The sequence below is a fragment of the Benincasa hispida genome, chromosome 12 (genome assembly GCF_009727055.1).
Source record: "Benincasa hispida cultivar B227 chromosome 12, ASM972705v1, whole genome shotgun sequence".
NCBI lineage: Eukaryota > Viridiplantae > Streptophyta > Magnoliopsida > Cucurbitales > Cucurbitaceae > Benincasa > Benincasa hispida.
In genome coordinates, this window is record NC_052360.1 from 64,331,684 (window position 1) to 64,349,747 (window position 18,064).

At 31.8% G+C, this 18,064-nt stretch overlaps 1 protein-coding gene and 1 long non-coding RNA gene across 5 annotated transcripts; one reads left to right on the forward strand and one right to left on the reverse strand.

Annotated features, from left to right (window-relative positions):
- The first annotated feature begins 216 nt into the window (after positions 1-216).
- LOC120092496 lies at positions 217-9,246 on the forward strand. 4 transcript variants are annotated; one of them, XR_005486049.1, is made up of 11 exons: positions 217-707; positions 813-869; positions 994-1,060; positions 1,147-1,219; positions 7,080-7,160; positions 7,229-7,476; positions 7,577-7,775; positions 7,854-7,946; positions 8,030-8,131; positions 8,213-8,446; positions 9,102-9,246. It is a non-coding gene; the product is annotated as an uncharacterized LOC120092496 (long non-coding RNA). The 4 variants fall into 4 exon arrangements; XR_005486051.1 differs by lacking the exon at positions 9,102-9,246 and having other exon boundaries at positions 7,587-7,775; positions 8,213-9,051; XR_005486050.1 differs by lacking the exon at positions 9,102-9,246 and having other exon boundaries at positions 7,618-7,775; positions 8,213-9,050.
- A 5,233-nt stretch (positions 9,247-14,479) lies between these two features.
- On the reverse strand, positions 14,480-15,252 carry LOC120068018 (flowering-promoting factor 1-like protein 1). The gene has a single exon (XM_039019684.1). The coding sequence runs from the start codon at positions 15,196-15,198 to the stop codon at positions 14,860-14,862; it is 339 nt and encodes a 112-aa protein (XP_038875612.1). The 5' UTR covers positions 15,199-15,252; the 3' UTR covers positions 14,480-14,859.
- Positions 15,253-18,064: the final 2,812 nt, after the last annotated feature.

An 18,064-nucleotide genomic window follows, 5' to 3' on the forward strand; every position in this document is an offset into this window, starting at 1 on the left:
AAAATTTTAAAATTTTGGGAGATTGATTTGATTTTGGTTTTGGAATTTAAAGAGAAAAGGGAAGAGTTTTAAAAATATATATTTATATATATTTGTGTATTGAAGGAAAGGATAAAATGAAATAAAATAAAATTTTATTTTATTTTATTTTATTTTATTTCTTTCATTAAAATAATTATTTTCTTTATTTATTATTATTATTATTTAAAAGTTTCTTCTTCTCCTTCTTCACACGTGAAACACACCCCCCGTCTGAAATTTTCTTCTCCTTTTCGCCGCCTTCAGCCCGTCGCCCAGCCGCCCCGATCTCCTCCATCGCTCGTCCAGACCTCTGTCGGTTTGAGCTCGCCGCTCCGCCCAGCCTCGCGCTGCCTCATCTGCACCGTCGCATCTGTGGCGCTATTTCCAGTCGAAGCCGCGCCTCTTGCAGACCCAGCCGCCAGCCTTCTCTCCAGCCACGTCTCTCCCTCGTCATCAGGCCAGGCGCGTTGTGGCGCTTCCCCGCCTTCTTCTGACCTATACTAGTTGTCGGATTTGAACCAGATTCGAACCATTTCTCTCTCTCAGCCATCTGCCCGGATTTGAACCAAATCCAAAGCCACTCGGTCGTCGGTCATGCTTCGAACGTCGTGCCCAACTGCCGTCATCAACGTTTCTTCAGCCAAGACACTACTGCCAAGAGTTTCTATCAGAATCTTGAATAAAGGGTAAGTTTTAATTGATTTGATTGTGAGGACTATTGGGCACTCATTAAATTTTCAGGATGATTTGTTGATACTCATCGCATTTTGGATGTTGGTACGAGGTTTCAGATTATTGAAGTTGTTATCCAGCCAACTAAAGGCCTAGTCTACGAATTTTGGTGAAGGGTAAGGCTCTAAACTCGTTTGGGTTGTTATGTATGTTGTATGTTTTATGGATTGCTCGCTTTAAGTTTGACCGAACCATAGACTAAAACCTAATATAAATTTACCCATGATGTTTGGACAATAGATTTGGATCTTGAGGTTTCTTGGTGTTTTCGTTTGGGAGTTTTAAGTTTGATCCCGCAGATTGTTTGGTAAGTTGTTGAAAAGCTTTTGGTTTAGGATTGGTGGTTTTGAATCTGTGTTTAGAGACTGAAAGTAATGTTTGTTTTTATGTTAGTTTGGTTTGATTCAACATTTTATTGGGCAAGGAAGAGGCTAAGTTTGCTAGTTCCTAGAGTTTTCGATCAGAGGTAAGTAATCTTACTATTGGAATCGCCTTTGTGCCAAGCGATAAACTGTATATTTAATATTAAGGATCCTACAACTATTTTCGAGGATAATTTTGATTGTTCTGAAGTTGAATGGACTTAGGAAGGATATATGAACATGTGGTAATATATCTGAATATGATTATGTATGAGCTTGATTTAGAATTTTATGAGTTATATTAAAATGATGATTGAACATGACCCTTAAATTATGAGTTAAGTGGCACTTCTAATGGAATGTCTTAAAGCTAGATGAGGATTAGATATTTGCTGATCTATATAGTTATGCGATTTATTATGAGAATGTGTAGTCTGTATGATATATTATGAAATCCCGAATAATTTTTTGTTTACATGGTTTAGTGCATGAAAGTGATGTGCTACAGTTGATCCATTTAAAACTAGATTAAATACATATGTTGAAGTTAATTAACATGAGGTTGACGAGAAGGTTTTAGAGGACTCAGGATTAAGTGAATGTTATATGTAATATGAAGTTAGATGCAATCTCTTTTCCTTTCCAGACTATGTGACTGTATGAAAGTGATGCATGCCCGAGGGCACTAGTACATGAAAGAGATGTACTAGGGCTGGTGTGTATGAAAGTGATACATACCTAAAGGGTATTGGGGTGTACGTAAGAGGTGCACGCTCAGTGGGTTATGTGTATACGAAAGAGGTGTATATATAACCATGTGTATGAAATAGGTATGCATCCCTACATTCATAGAGAGGATCTGGGGTGTACGAAAGAGGTACACACTCAGTGGGTCATGTGTATACGAAAAAGGTGTATACATAACCATGTGTACGAAAAAGGAACACACTCAGTGGGTTATGTGTATATGAAAGAGATGTATACATAACCATGTGTATGAAAGAGGTACACATTCAGTAGGTTATGTGTATACGAAAGAGGTATATGCATAACCATGTGTACGAAAGAGGTACACGTCCCTACAATCATAGAGAGGACCTGGGGTGTATGTAAGAGGTACACTCTAGGGGAAAGGAAAAAGAGTGAGCCATGTAAGGAAAATCTTCATGTCCCACTAGTAGAGAGCTTCAGTTCATGTTGCATTTATTTGACATAAATGCTTAGTCTGACCTCAGTAGGGGGGTTACTTACAGAGTATTTTATACCCACCATTTCTCATGTTTATATTTTAGATTAGGGCAAGGACGCACTGGTGAATGACAAGAGGAATCGTTGAACGAGCCACTGGGGACCATCTTTATGCTTCCGCTCATGATGTTTAGATTCTTTCATGTTTTTTTAAACTTTCAGTCTTGATGTTTGAAACTTACTATTAAGATTTGTTTTCAAACCTATTTATTATCATTTATGATTTATGGGTACCCTATCGTCTGTTTTTTTAATATTTGAATTTAATGAAGGTTTTTTGAATTTACCTTATTTATTTAGCATTTAATTCACTATAAACGGGTGTCGTTTTAAGTTTCATGCATGCATGTATTTAGTAGCAGCCTAACTTTAGTCCTAGGGGGTCAGGTCATTACAGTAATTCACATCTCATTCCTCTTGTAGAGTAATCTTGTAATCATGGACTTTCATAAGTAAGTTATCGATGGAACTCCACTTGGGTTTCTTCAGAAAATAACAACGATCCTTCCAAAAGTGTCTCCATGCCCAATTCCTCATTTTGAACACCTTATGCTTGCTGCCATGGTTGAATTTTGAAGCAAATATGGAGTTGTGCCTCTCATTAAATGATTTGGCCTTGAAGTCTATATGTTGTACTTCACTGTTGACTTTAGAAACTATCTTCAAATCAAACATCTTTGTAAGTGTTTTGGTCTCCTGTAAGAACTCCCCAAAAAAAAAAAAAAAAAAAAAAAAAACTCTAGAAAAAACATGGCTTGAACTCACTCATTAGAAAACAAGTTCTTTTGTATAAAGAATAAAAAATTTATATATATATATATATATATATATATATATATATATATATATAATATATATATATATATAATATATATATATATATATATATATATTTTAAAACCAAGAAATTAGATTTAACCTCATTAGCCCTCTCACATAAGCTCACATTTCAACTTTTCTCTCATTTTCTTCTCTAGGCCATAAATTAACCTCATGTTTTTCTTTCTCACTCTTTTTCTCGCAAGATTCTTTTATAATCAATTTACATGCTTTTGTTTTGGCCTTTTCTGTCTTTTCCTCTAACTCAAACACATCAACATGAACTTTAATATTAGGTGTTACAATACAATCAACTAATTTTTCACAAGGTATGTTATCTTGAACTTTATCACTCTCTACCATAACAATGAGCGTACTTTAAGTAGATAGACTAACATTTTTCAAATTTTGATCTCGCAAATTTAATTCTTGAGTCAATTTAAATTGGTAAACAACCGCTTAATGCAACTCAGCCAAGCTATTGCGAAAAGTCTTTTGAAAACTTCCATTGCTATTGTACTCTCATGGTGATTTCTTCTTTGATGAAACATGCTCTTAAATGAAAAGGAATAGATCTCAAAATACTCAACTCATAGATTGTTCACTCAAGAAGACTCACGCACATAAAAGATAGGCTATTTGAAAAAGTGGCTAAATTATTATATTGGGTAGGTTTATGCAAGCAATTCCTGATATAGAAGGTTATTTAATATAAGCAAGACAAGATAACTATGGAAATAACAACAAAATCGAACAAGAAAAACAATGAAAAGAACAAACAAATAAAGGAAAGTACAATGCAGTTTTCAGATAAATCTGAACACAGAATTGGAATTACAAATAAAAGGGTCTTCTGCAATGAATTTGACGAAATGCTCTTCTTAAAAATTCAAGATACAAGGCTGATCTAAAACTTATATGAAGGGTACAGAGTCAAATTCGGCCGTTTGCATTGAGAAAGAAAATGAAAGTTCAGAAAGAAGTTAAAAAGTTTTAGATTTGAATAGTCTTCAACAATTAATGATAAAAAGTTGTAAAGACATTCAAATGAACATGCAATTAACCTAAGAAATGACAGAAAATAGAAAGAGTTAATGTTATAACTCAATTGTGTAAAATTGGTTCAAATATCCATGATTTAACACACAATTTACATGAATAATTTCAAGAACAAATTCTATTTTTTTTAAGGAAGTCAATGGAGAGAATTGAAAGATATAATTAAAACGCAAAAACAACAAAGAAAAATAGTATCAATTCTATAAAGATGCAACCTATGCTCTGTTACCAAATGATAAGGTAGCTCTAACCCTCAGCCTAAAGACCCAAGGTATTATGTATCTAGAACCTTTGAATCTAAGAAATCAACACCTCCTTATACGATTTAGTTCAACCCTGAGAATAGGCTAGGATAGATTACCTCTTGATCAAGATCTAGAAGCAAGATTGAAAAATCTTATTCTAGTTGAGTCACTCCATAATCAACTTGATCAAGGTTAGATTGAATGCCTCACACACATTCTATCACAAGAATTGCAAAATTCTAAGAGAAAAGTCTTACTCTAAATCTTGGAGGAATGAATCAAGAACTGCAAAATTCTAAGCGGGAGTGAAGCTTACAATTCCTACCTTTCATGGGGAAATGGGTCTAGAGGAGTATTTGCAATATGAGAGCAAAATTGGGCATGTTTTTTATTGCCACAATTTTAGTGAGGAAAGAAAAATGAAGTTTGTTGTAGCTGAATTTGTTGATTATGCAAGTGTATGGTGGGCATCCTTGAAACTCGAATGAAGATGGAATTACGAAGAGCCAATTGAAACTTAGAAGGAGTTAAAGGTCCTAATGAGAAAAAGGTACATTCCTAAGTACTACATTCGAGAACTCAAGCAAAAGTTTTATTCTTTGCAGCAAGGATCCAAAGGTGTAGATGACTATTATAAGGAAATGCAAACCATTATGAATTGAGCAAATATTGATGAAGATGAGGAGGATACAATGGCTAGACTTCTTGAAGGAATGAATCGAGAATTGGGCAATCAAGTGGATGGGTAAACTTACCTTGACATGAAAGAATTGTTACACCTTGCTGTCAAAATTGAAGGGTAATTAGCTTGGGAGAAGTTGCACAACAAGGGGTATGCTTCTTCTAAATCTACTTTATTTCTACTAACACTTGGCAAAAGAATGAAAATATTGGGAAAGTTTATTTTAAGCCTAGTGAAAAATTTGGGTTTGACAAGAAGGATAAGGTCGAGAGCTTTAAAGGCAAGAAAAAATTAGAGGGATCGATAGAGGTTTGAGAAAAGAATAAGGATATCAAATGTTGGAAATGTCAAGGAATTGGTCATATTAGCCGTGATTATCCAAACAAGCGAACCATGATCATAAAAAATGGAGAAGTTGTCACCGATGGAGAAGAAAGTGACCAAGATGGGCTAATTGAAGAATAAGTTGAAGAGAGTGAGCGGGAACTAGAGGATGGGAGTAGATTGGCACTTGTCTGGAAAAATGAAATTTAAATCCCCGATTCTTCTTCTTCCCTCTCTCGCCAATTCTTCTTATTCTTCTTCTTCCTCTTGTCGTTGTTCTTCCTGTCACCGTCCGTCGCCATTCGTTCCCATCTTGCCATCCATTCGTCCCCTCTGGCAACCGTTCCCGTCCACTCGTTCCCTCTGGCAGTCGTCCGTTTGTTCCCTGGCTGTCCATTCGTCTCCTCGCCGGAAAGGTAACTCCATTCGTTCCTTGGCCGTTTGTTGGTTCCTCATCTCGCCGGTTGGTTTTTTCTCTCGCCGTCCGTTGCCATCTCCGATTTCCCCCTCACCGGAAAGGTAACTCTTTTTTACTTATTTACTTGATATTCTTAGTATTCTTGGTATTGAGTATTACCATAAACAAATGGTTGATTGTAATGATGTTAGTGATTTGTTAAGTAGAAATAAATTTGTTGGAATTGGATGTTGAGTTTTTGTTTATTAGATGGTTGATTGTAATGTAGATTTGTTGTGGATCATAGAATGAGGGTACTTTGTTAGCTAAAGAGCAATTCAATTCCGTATCATGTGATTTGCTCTGTTTCTATAGATAGCCAATGGACTATGGTAGTTTTTTCTCTTGCTAGATTTCTCGCTAAATGAATTTGTGTCAACAACTTATGATATTCGAGTTAGTTTATGGGGTGATTCGATTAACTCTATAAAATAGTTTAGCTTTGAGAATAGGGGATGTTTTCTGTATTCTTTAGTTTCTGAACTACCTATTCTTCATACATATATGAAGCTAAATATTATCAATTCTTATGATAGGACTTCAACTAGCACTATCATAAGAATGATAGCACTAACATTGATTTTGTCATCAATTTCGCTTCAACTGTAAATCTCTATCTGAGTGTATATCATTTGGTTATCTTTACAATAATTTGGCTTCAACCTCTAGGACATCAACTAGCATTTTGAAACTATCTCCAAACATCTCAAGCCTTTCTACCCTTAGATCTACTTTTATAAGAGCAAATTGTATAGGATCAAAAGAGGAATAAGGATATATTTAGGAGTGATTCTAAAATAGTTAAAATTCAGCAAGTTTATGATGACTTCATAAATGACGAGGAACGGATAATTGATGTCAGATTATGTAGAGTTGATGTTGATCCTACAGTTGTAGAACGGATAATTCGGCGAGTTGATGATGACTTCATAAATGATCAGGAAGAGGATGTTCAATCATCTTCTAATAAGAGTTTGAGTTTCGATGAACATCTTAATGATACAGAATAAGCATGTAAATACGTATTTTCTCCATGAGCATGTACGTTAAACACTTGTTTCTTTTCCATTTCATAACTTACATATTGTTGTATAACATATATATTATTGATTACACAAGAACAATGGTAGGTCATACTGATGAGGAGGCAATACTGGAGTTCTTACAGTCTGAGCCCATTGGTGCATCATCCTCTGTGGGAGATAATACAGGTTATTTTAGAGTGACATTTTTATATAAACTAATGTTTCATTAAACTAACGACGTATAATTTTTGCAGATTTTGGTAATACGACTACTAGGGTTGGATGTGGATACTCTCGAAATGTTGATCTGGATAAATATGTTCAACAATTTAGGAGAATTCCTATCGAGATTGACCCTGAATGATAGAAACCAACTTGCAACAATGCAACGAGGTTTAGCAATGCTATTGGTACCAACGTTCGGGAATCTTTTTCCGTTCGTTATGGATCTTGGAGAGAAGTACCAATAGAAACACGAGAGCTTGTTAAAGGTCGATTATTGGTAAGATGGGTCAATTTATATTTTACAAATTATCTATGCATCAGCTTCCATACTAAATAGTTTTTCTTTTCTGTCTTAATTCAAAATCATTTTGTGTTAGACTTGACCAGCAAACTAGTCAATGATTTCATCGATGTACAGATGAAAAATTCGTTCAAAGAGTATAGGGGGAACTACACAAACACTATAAGAAATATGCAACTCCTGAAGAGACACAAGCACACCTACCTGATCGTCTTAAGGACAACATAGAGGATTGGCACTTTCTATGCAACAAGTTTGAATCCGCCGACTGGAAAGTAATAATTTTTGTTTTTTTTTTTTTGTTTACTTTCTTTTCAATTACTCTAACGAAGTTCAATTTCTCATTTTCTTAGAAAGTGGCAGAGACGAATCAGAGGAACAGGTCAGTCTTAAAGTACACTTATACAGCTGGTTCTAAAACTTTTATACGCATAAGAGAATCCACGGTAAGTTGGATAAAGTATAATTTTTACAGTTGGTTAAAGTACACTCATCTTAATGTCTCATTTTCTTATGAATTGTTTTACAGAAAGGACCTGGCGGTGAACCGATGGACCTAGTGGATTTATTTAGTGAAACACACTGTAGGAGTGATAACTCTTTTGTTAATCATGCTGCGAATGATGCATATGTAAGTTTTTATTCCTCAATGTAACTTTATTCATATACAATTTTCATACAATAATTTGTTAATCATGCTGCGAATGAGCAGGTGTTGGGCCCAGGAGTGGGCCTTGGTAGGACACCGAAGGTTAAAAAAGTGAAAAAATCTAAGGGATCATCACCCAGTACATCTTCATCAAGAATTATAGAGGAGCAGCAACAAGAAATAGAATCCTTAAAGGCTAGATTGGCTAGATTGGACGAACAGGACGCCAAAAGACAAGCTGAGATGGAGGATATGAAAGCTATGCTCTTACAACTCATGAAAGATAGATCGAACTAGGTAGGAGCTCTTCGACTTTCATAGTAAACTTAATTGTAAAATTGTGTATGTTGTTATCTTGCAGTTATGGTAGTAACATAGGCGTATAGTTAATGTTGTTATCTTGCAGTTATGATAACAACATAAGCGTATAGTAAATGTTGTTATCTTGAAGTTGAGTTTGAATTTTATTTTATGCTAAATTAGATGATTGTGTATGTGTTGTTATCCTGCAGTTATGGTAATAACATAAACGTATAGGTGTTTCAGATGGTTTGTATATTACAATTGAGAATAAGTTTGGGGGAGGGGGTGTTTAAGTTTGATTGTGTTAGTTAGTTTGTTTGTTTTAGTTGATTGTGAAAGTTAGTTTGTTTTAGTTGATTGTGTAAGTTAGTTTGTTTATTACCATTGAGAATAATTTTTTTGGGGAGGGGGGTGTTTCGGTTGATTGTATAAGTTAGTTTGATTGTGTAAGTTAGTTTGTTTCAGTTGATTGCATATCTATATTTAAGTACAAGTATGTTAAGTTTAAGTTATGATTGAGTTGGTTTATTGGTTTGTTTATGATTGAGTTCTTAGTTTGTAGGTTTCTTTCGATTGAGGTAACTTGGTTTGTTTAGTTGAGATTGAGATATTATTGAGCATTAAACTTATTTAAATTTGTATTATGTAGGTATCTAGAGATTTTTGTTGAAGATACATCTCTAGGCAAGAAGCGTATTTAGGTTTTACATTGTTATCGTGTAATTGTGGATGTTATAGAACTTGTGAATTAAGGTTTTCAATATATTATTAATCTATTATGGATATTTACTTCATTTTGGCAATCTTAATTTAGTTGATTGATATTTATAAGATTCAACCAGGCATGACATTTGAAAAAAAAAAACAGATCTAAAAAAATAAATAAACAAATTTAAAGAGGTATTTAAATTTGTTTATTTGTTTATTTCAAGAACTCTCAACAGTAAGGAGTCGGGCAATGAACTCCTGACGGTGACTACACACCGTATGGATTTAAAACTATCTTGACGGTCTCTATGCACCGTCGGTATAAAGGCATCGCTCTCAGGCATTAAAGCTATACCGACGGTCTACATCACCATCGACCGAAATTAAGAAGCTCGACGGTGTCAAAAACTGTCGAGATAAAAACTAATCTTGACCGTTTAGAAGACCGTCGAGCTGATCATAAATTCTGATGCTCTGTCATCGAGCAAAAGATTAAATCTTGACGGTTGGGAGTCGGGTTAACCTACAAATTTTGACGATCGACCGTCGGGCCTTATTCCTTTTTTCTGATGGCTTCCTTTATGGTCGGAAAAATGCCCCATTCTTATCCATCGAGATAATTCTTTTTTCCTACGGCAAAACCTCCCAACCATCGGGAAAGGTTTCCCCGACGACGATACCCCGATGGTGTTGCCAATGACTTCTTTGCCGTCGGAAAAGGTTGGCCCAATGGTAATTTTTACTTCTCCTGACGCTTGCGACCGTCGGGATTCAAACAAATTCTTGTAGTGATTTCTTTCTTTTGCCATATTTATTTTACATTTTTATTTCTATTTCTTTACATTGTTTAATTTTTGTATTTATATGTTAATTTAATTTTGTTTTTTAGGATTTCCAATATTTATATTTCCAAAATTTAAAATTCATTAGGTACATTTAAATATTTTAAATATTTTTAATTTTAAATTAAAATTGTTTTCAATATGCATGTATATATGTTATTATAAATTTTATTTTTTTTTATCTATAGTACATTCCAAACGAGTTGAAATTTTACAATATATGAATTTTATTTACTAAGACATTCATTTAGGTTCACTTTAATATTTTACAATTACGACATTTACAAATAATATGATTGAGTTGAATTTAAATCGACATCATTTAAGACAAATGACTTGAATTTAAGTCAACATCATTTAAGACAATTGACTTGAGTGAAAAATAATATTGCAAATCAATTTTTAGCAACATATGAGTGATAGAAACTATTCTATTATTGTTATTAATTTTGCATTGGAACTTATGTATATTTGATAATGTAAATGTTTTATAAGTATCATTTTATTTTTTAATACATGCTATATTTTTTTGTTTTACATAGTTAACTTACATTTAAACTATAAAATAAGAGAAAAAGTAAAGAAAAATATAAGAAACAAGAAACAAAAAATGATTATCAAACAAGTTTCTATTTCTCGTTGTTCTTTTTCAACAAAACAATTTAAGATGGGTGAAGATATGATGGGTGAAGATATGCAGAGTTTGCTAGACAATTTGCATAGTATAATTGAGTTAGATATGAGTCGAATAATTTAAGACATTGCTAATATTTTTAGTCGAAATAATTTACAAATGACTCAAGTGAAAGATAACATTGTCAATCAAATTTGGGCAATATTTGAATGATATAGTTATGCATCGAGGCTTATTTGTATTAGGATGATATACACTTTTCTTTCGATGTTTAATGTATGACATATCTTTGTTATTTTATATTATTAAAAAAATATTAAAATAAGAAACAATTATCAAACAAGTTTCTATTTCTGTTTCTTATCCGTTTCTTTTTTTCAAGAAACAAGAAACAGAAATAGTTACCAAAGATATTCTTATTTTTAGTTCTTAAAAATAGGAAACTAGAAATAAGAATGAGAACTTTATCAAACGAGCTTTTAGTTACCCGTGTTGGCTCTCGTTTGCCCTCATCGAAGAGAGCACTTGACCTTATTATTTTAGTTGGTTTAATGAAATTTCAGTTAAAAAAACGCATTTTCTTTTAGAGATATATGCTTATTTTTCTATTTTTCTATTATAATTTTCAACTGGAAGGACTTGAATTCTTAATTGTATTTTAAAAATAAAAACATGTTTTTAATATATATATTTTTTTATAGTTTTCAAAACCTAGCTTAGTTTTTTTTTTTTTTTTTTTTTTTTTTTTTTTTTTTTTTTTAAAAAAAAAAAAAAAAAAAAAAAAAAAAAAAAAAACTTTATTTGTTCTCTCGATATATAATTGTTTTATTAATTTAAAAGAATCTTCAAGTATTTAATAAGAAAAACAAAANTTTAATATTAGTAAAAAGTGAATTAAAAAAAAAACCATGAAAGTTAAAATATCTTTTAAAGGTATATTTGTATTTTAGATTTATGTATTTGGGCCGTGTATCTTCCATGTAATCTTTGAGCCTATTTATTTTCTTGGGTTGATTAGTAATATTTCAGATGTTGTTATATTTACTGGGATCAAGTTAAAAAATATTGTGGATTTTCAAATTATTGACAAAAATGGGGTATATGGGAAAACATTTTTTTTTTTAAAAAGGAGGGAATAGAAAGTATTGACAAAAATAAGGTAGTTTTGGTATGAAAGAAAATTACGGAGTATACGATTAGCATTTAATCCAATCAGCACCATATCCGCTCAGTTGGTTGACCCGTCGAGGAGAGACTCGTGGATCCGGTCCACGATTACAATAATTGTGAATCGGGTCCACGATTTTTTTTTTTTTTTTTTTTTTAAGAAAATAGATTGATTAATTAATTTTTTTTAATCGGAGATGTACAACAATATTAAGACCTTAGAACTGGGTCCACAAATTCCTTCATTATTAAACTTAATTATATATTTAATCTACAATTAAAACATAATTATTTTGCATTCATATAAAAAAAAATGTCATGATACTGAAGAAGATTTACAATTAGTTCTTTAATTTGAAAATAGAAGTTTACATGGAATTTAAAAACGACCCCTTGGCAATTACCACACATGGGGTTGTCTTCGTGTGCATCTAAATTAGCTTCATCCTATTATCGTTGTCGTCTACGACGAACAAGTCTTCGATCAGTGTCAGCAACATTGAGTCGTCTTGTTTGTAAAATAATACTTTCTATGTTGACCAATGTTTGGTGACACGTTGAACCCAACTTTGGTAAGTTGTGTTGTACTGAATATTGTTGTACATCTCCGATAAAATTATTTTGTACGATGAAAAAAATAAATATTAAACAATATTCATATCATATATTTAGAAAATGTTTGATTTTAAATCTCTTACCATGTAGTAATAGTAAGTGCCGTTAGGTGTGATAAATCGCCTCGTGATTGAATCGTACCAGGAAAAGTTGTCATCTGATACAGTTGGCCCATTTGTTATTCCTCCCTGTGCACAACGGTTATGTCGTCCATGCCAGTAGAATATATATTCCGCGTGAATTCGACGCCCGTTTGCATCAATAGATAAGACGGTCAATAATTTCCTCTTATACTTTTCGTAGAGATGAGTTTCATAATGGTCTACAATATTTGAACCTTCTCTTGTAGGATCGAAGGACCGGAAAACTCGACCAAAAATAGTCGTACCTGGAACATCAAATGAAAGAAAATACAGGATCAACTCTAACCAAATTTTGGATTTCGATACTCATAAAATTTGAATCAAGCTGTGAATGTCTTGTGTCAATTCTGAAAAAAAAAAAACATGAGTGTTCCCCTCCAAGTTTGGTGATTTCGAACATCCCATGAGTTTTACACCGACATACAATCCTTTCATTGTTTGCATCTGACATACCAAATATCTTGATTTGATTCCACTACAATAATCTCATAGTGTTCTGTCACACAATACATTTTTACAGCAAGCTGTAAATCTTCTTTAGTATTAAATAACATTTCTTTCTGTATTAAATTAGAATTATATACCCATATACTCCTTTCCTCCAAAGTTGACCCTCGTTCACATGTTGAATAAGCAATTTCCCAATCTATTTGGGTGAACATATCCGACGGTACCAACTCAAGGTCATGTTCCTCACTCCTATCTTTTCCAAATAATTCATCAACTTGAAAATCAATATCATTGTCTTCATCATTTCTGGGTTCAAGAATAGCTAAATCTTCAGGACGCATCAATATATTTATTATGATTTTTTCAACGGTTATAGTTGACAAGAAAATATGTTAATATGTCAATCCAACAAATAGCCCAACAAAATCAGCCCAACAAAATTCAATTTCTAAGTTAACATATAAGATTTAAATATTAAAATTTATATCAACATAAATCTAAGATCCATAAACTATACATTTAAATCAGCTCAAATAAAATCAAAATAGTATATCCATGAATCATACATTTAATTCAACCCAAATGCTAAAATGATATATATATGAAGCAATATTCATTTTTATAAACAAATACATATATTTTTTTAAATCAACCCAATAAATAGGCCAATTTAATCATCCAAAAAAATAGCCCAACAAAATCAGTCCAACAAAATCTAATTTCTAAGTTAAAAAAGATTATACATTTAAATCATGGATCCATAAACTATACATTTAATTCAGCCCAAATGCAAACAAAATGATATATATATATATATATATATATATATATATATATATATGAAGATTATACATTTAATCAATGATCCATAAACTATAAATTTTTCAAACTTGATCCTCATTTTTATAAACAAATAGATATAAGGGAAAAAATTAAAGAAAAAACTTTACCTAAGGTGGACAATGATAAAGATTGTAGACAACGGGTGGTAGATCGGCTCACGGCCGGATGGAGGAAGAAAAGAGGCTACCACAGTAATGGGGAGGAAGAAAAGAGGCTACAACAACAAGAGAAAACGCTTTGGATAGAGGAAGAAGAAGGTGCTACGGCGTTTAAGGGACCACTACTTAGGGTAATCGTATACCGGGTACACAATTAACTCAGTTAACGCTACATGACTGCCACATTGGCAGTTTGTGCATACCAGATCACAAACACTCGTGTACCGGGTACACGATTTAGTTCTAATCGTGTATCGGGTATACGATTAAAAAACCTATTTTTGTCAATATTATCCGCCCAACCTATTTTTGTTAATAATGATTAAAATAACATTATTTAAAAAAAAAAAATCTATTTACTTTCACTAGACTAATATGGTATCAAAGCATTATTTGAGCAAAACGTACTCATAAAATAAAAAATCAAATAGTTATCAAACGAGATACTAATTTATCAAACAAACAAAATAATCAAATCTCTTATTCATAAAATTTCCACATAAAAGTAGTTTATTAAATACATATCATATTATATCAGCAACTATCACTAGCAATTTAAACATAATTCAGCCGTTTAAAATACATATATTCATATAAAAACTCATTACAAAGAGACACATATCTCACACCATTAAATCCAAATCCAACGACCAAAGCAATACGACCGACAAATCTAAATCACACGAAGCATATGAACTTACATGCAATAGTTGACCCTTGCGAAGCATCCAATTGTAACAGTCCCATTGAATATTTTTCTCCAGAAAACCTCAAAGTAGAGTTCTTTTTTTGTAATAGTTCTTTTAAATTTATTTTATTATTGTTATTTTTTAAAATTTTAAATGAGTTAGGTGTCTCTAACTTCAAAATGGGCTCGATTTTTGACGACGATATCGTACATATGCATGGATTTGAATTTCCCAAAGTCTTTTGGGAGAGAAATAAGATGGACCGTTGATCTCTTGTGGAATTGCAACATATTTGGATCATCATAATAACGTTCCCAACCCAACGTCATCAGTTTCTGTTCCAACGCTGCGTATGACGTCATCACCTCCGCCGTCGGACTGAACACCAGCGCTTTCCGCTGGAGTTTCGACCGGTGACCGCCGTCCGTCGCCTTATCGCATCCGGCGTTATCCACTAGCCGAACGACGCCGTTTTTGAACACCCAAACGCCAGACATATTATATGGAGAGTTATAAACTAAAGATTTCGAGAGAAAATTAATGTTAATTGGGGTTTTTGGAGGTAGGTTTATATGTGTGTGCGTATATATATAGTGGCTGGAATAATTAGTGTGTAATTGAAATTTATTTTTTATTAACTTACGTTTATTCCTTTTAGTAAATTATTTGCAAGATGTTAATTAAAATATATTCTCTCAATTTTTAATAAAACTAAAGAATAATAGAGAATATGTGTTGGGATGGAAATAGAAGTGTTTCTAGAAACTTTATTTGTTCTCTTCATCAAAAAAAAAAAAAAAAAAACTTTATTTGTTCTCTCGATATATAATTGTTTTATTAATTTAAAAGAATCTTCAAGTATTTAATAAGAAAAACAAAATAAAGGATCTTCAATAGTAAGAATAATTGCTCACTAATCTGAAATAGTTTGCTTTACAGTTTATACAAATATGATTAATTTAATTGATACATGGAAAAAATGATATAATCTCACTCTCGCTTTAGGGCAGCGTCTTTTTAATTTTATTGTTAGAATAAAGAATTCAAGTGTTGGACTTTTCTCTCTAATTTATTTCGTAAAAATCCGATCGAGTAGAGTTAATAGTTGGCTCTAAGGTCTCTATTGCGGTCGGCATACTTATAAAAGTACAAAGAAATACTTTCATAAATGTGGTGCTAAGTCCAACATCCTTCGATGCTCTAAGTCAATATTAGATCAAAGTAGCGTAGAACTCGTAATATTAATTGTGCACCTTTGATGAGGATTGAGTCTCTATGCTATTTATATATTTTTGTCATCTGACAAATGTATCAAGGCTCGATGTTGAGTCGATTAGAATTACAAAAGGTTCTTAACTCATTCGAACTACTAATGGTCGACTTGAGATCCTTCTTAATGTTTAAGGTAATCGGTTAGGCTCCTCGACTAGATATTGAAAAGTTCCTTGGACTTTCTTACTATTTTAGGCAACTTGTGCCCATTGGGCCTTCGGCTGTTGAGCCATGGGCAAAGCTGTTAGGACCATCTACAATAGGTCCTAACAACATGTATGTATGTAACAAAATCGACTAGTAAAGAATACAAAAAATGTAAAAGAACAAATAACCGACACATAAATTTACGTGATTCACTAAAAATTTATTAATTATGTCCATTGGGCAGAGAGAATAATTTTATTAGAGAGAATGTTACAGAGTACAGATATGACACCTCTAGGTTTAGAGAGTTTATATAGTGCACTCCTTTAAACCTTAGAGTCATAATCGTAGACTCCTGTAGTAAGTTGTTCGAAGCGCTAGATAATAAATTCAAAGTATTCCAACAATATAAATATGGGGTGATCAGAGAAATGTCTAATTTTTAAAGGTATTCTCGGAAAAATGTCTAAACCCAATTTCTATCCAAAAAAAAAAAAGTCGAAATGTATAATATTTAATTAAGCTACACATTAATTAATAAAAAATACGAACAAATATGCCCTTATATGCTGACCATAAAAAAAAAATTACACTCTCTTTGAATAAACAATCTCATCCAAAAATTCAAACCTCCGATAAATAAAATACAATGTAGTCCTTATATTTTCAAAGTTTGTAACAATTTAATCTCTATAATTTAACTTACAAAGAAACTTTATCCTTAGTCAATTTATGATCAACCTGTCCAAGATCAATTTATGATTAATCTACATATGTAAATTTATGAACTAAATTATTATAAATTTGGAAGTACTGAGGATTGCATAGTTACAAACTAATTTCATGAACTAAATTATTACTTCTATATATATAAATATTGAGTGACCAAAATTGGTTTTGACAAAAAAAAAAAAAAGTTGAATGGTAAATTAATACATCATGCAAATTTTAGGGCATGAAATTTTTTTTTTAATAATTTTTATTTGTATAAAAAAAAGGCAAGACATATAAAATACACAACAAAACATTAATATAAAAAATGATCAAAGGAGGAAGTTTCAACTAATTTTACAACAATATCACAAACATAGATATCTCTTTCTATGTAATATATATATATATATAGTTTCAATTGTATTTTTTTCACAACCAAACATTAATATAAAAAAAGGTTTCTTAAAATAGACATAATTTCATTTTCAAAGCTTTGGCATCTATATTTTTAACATTACTATGTTACCCTCTACCTAAATATGAACTTATTCTCCATTATTGCTTTTAATTAAAAAAAAAAAACTAATATTTCAATTGGGTGAGATTGCGTTTATATGTTTTTTAAAGAAGGAATTAATGAAACATAAATATATGAGAATAATGCATAATTTTAGTGGTAGGGTTTGGTGCCTAACTTTGCTTTTTTTTTTTTTTTTTTTTTTTTTTTTTTTTTGGTTTAAAAAAAAAAAAAAAAAGAAGGGGAAGGGGATTTTTTTTTTTTTTTTTTTTTGGGATATATAAGAAATGAAAAAGGAATGGAGAAGGGCATTTTCATTTTGATTTTTTCTTTCTAAATAAGAATAAAGTACTAAGAAATGCAATGAAGGATATATTCCTTTGATTGGACAAAATTAGGAAAGAATTTACATACCTTAAAATTTTTCAAGATTGATTGAAAAAGGAAAATACAACAATTAATCATCAAAATTTTGATTATATTCAATGAATACTTGAAATAATTTTCATGTGACACATATATAGTCTTTATATATTATGCTCATCTTCATGCATGAATAACTTCTTCTTGACTATAATTATGCCAATATTTTCAAACTTTCAATTGTGATGAACCAAATTCATTGTTAGATTTGAAGGAATTATTATGGATTCCATTTGGATAAATAAAGTGATTACAACCGAATTTAATGATTGATTAACAAACAAAGTACA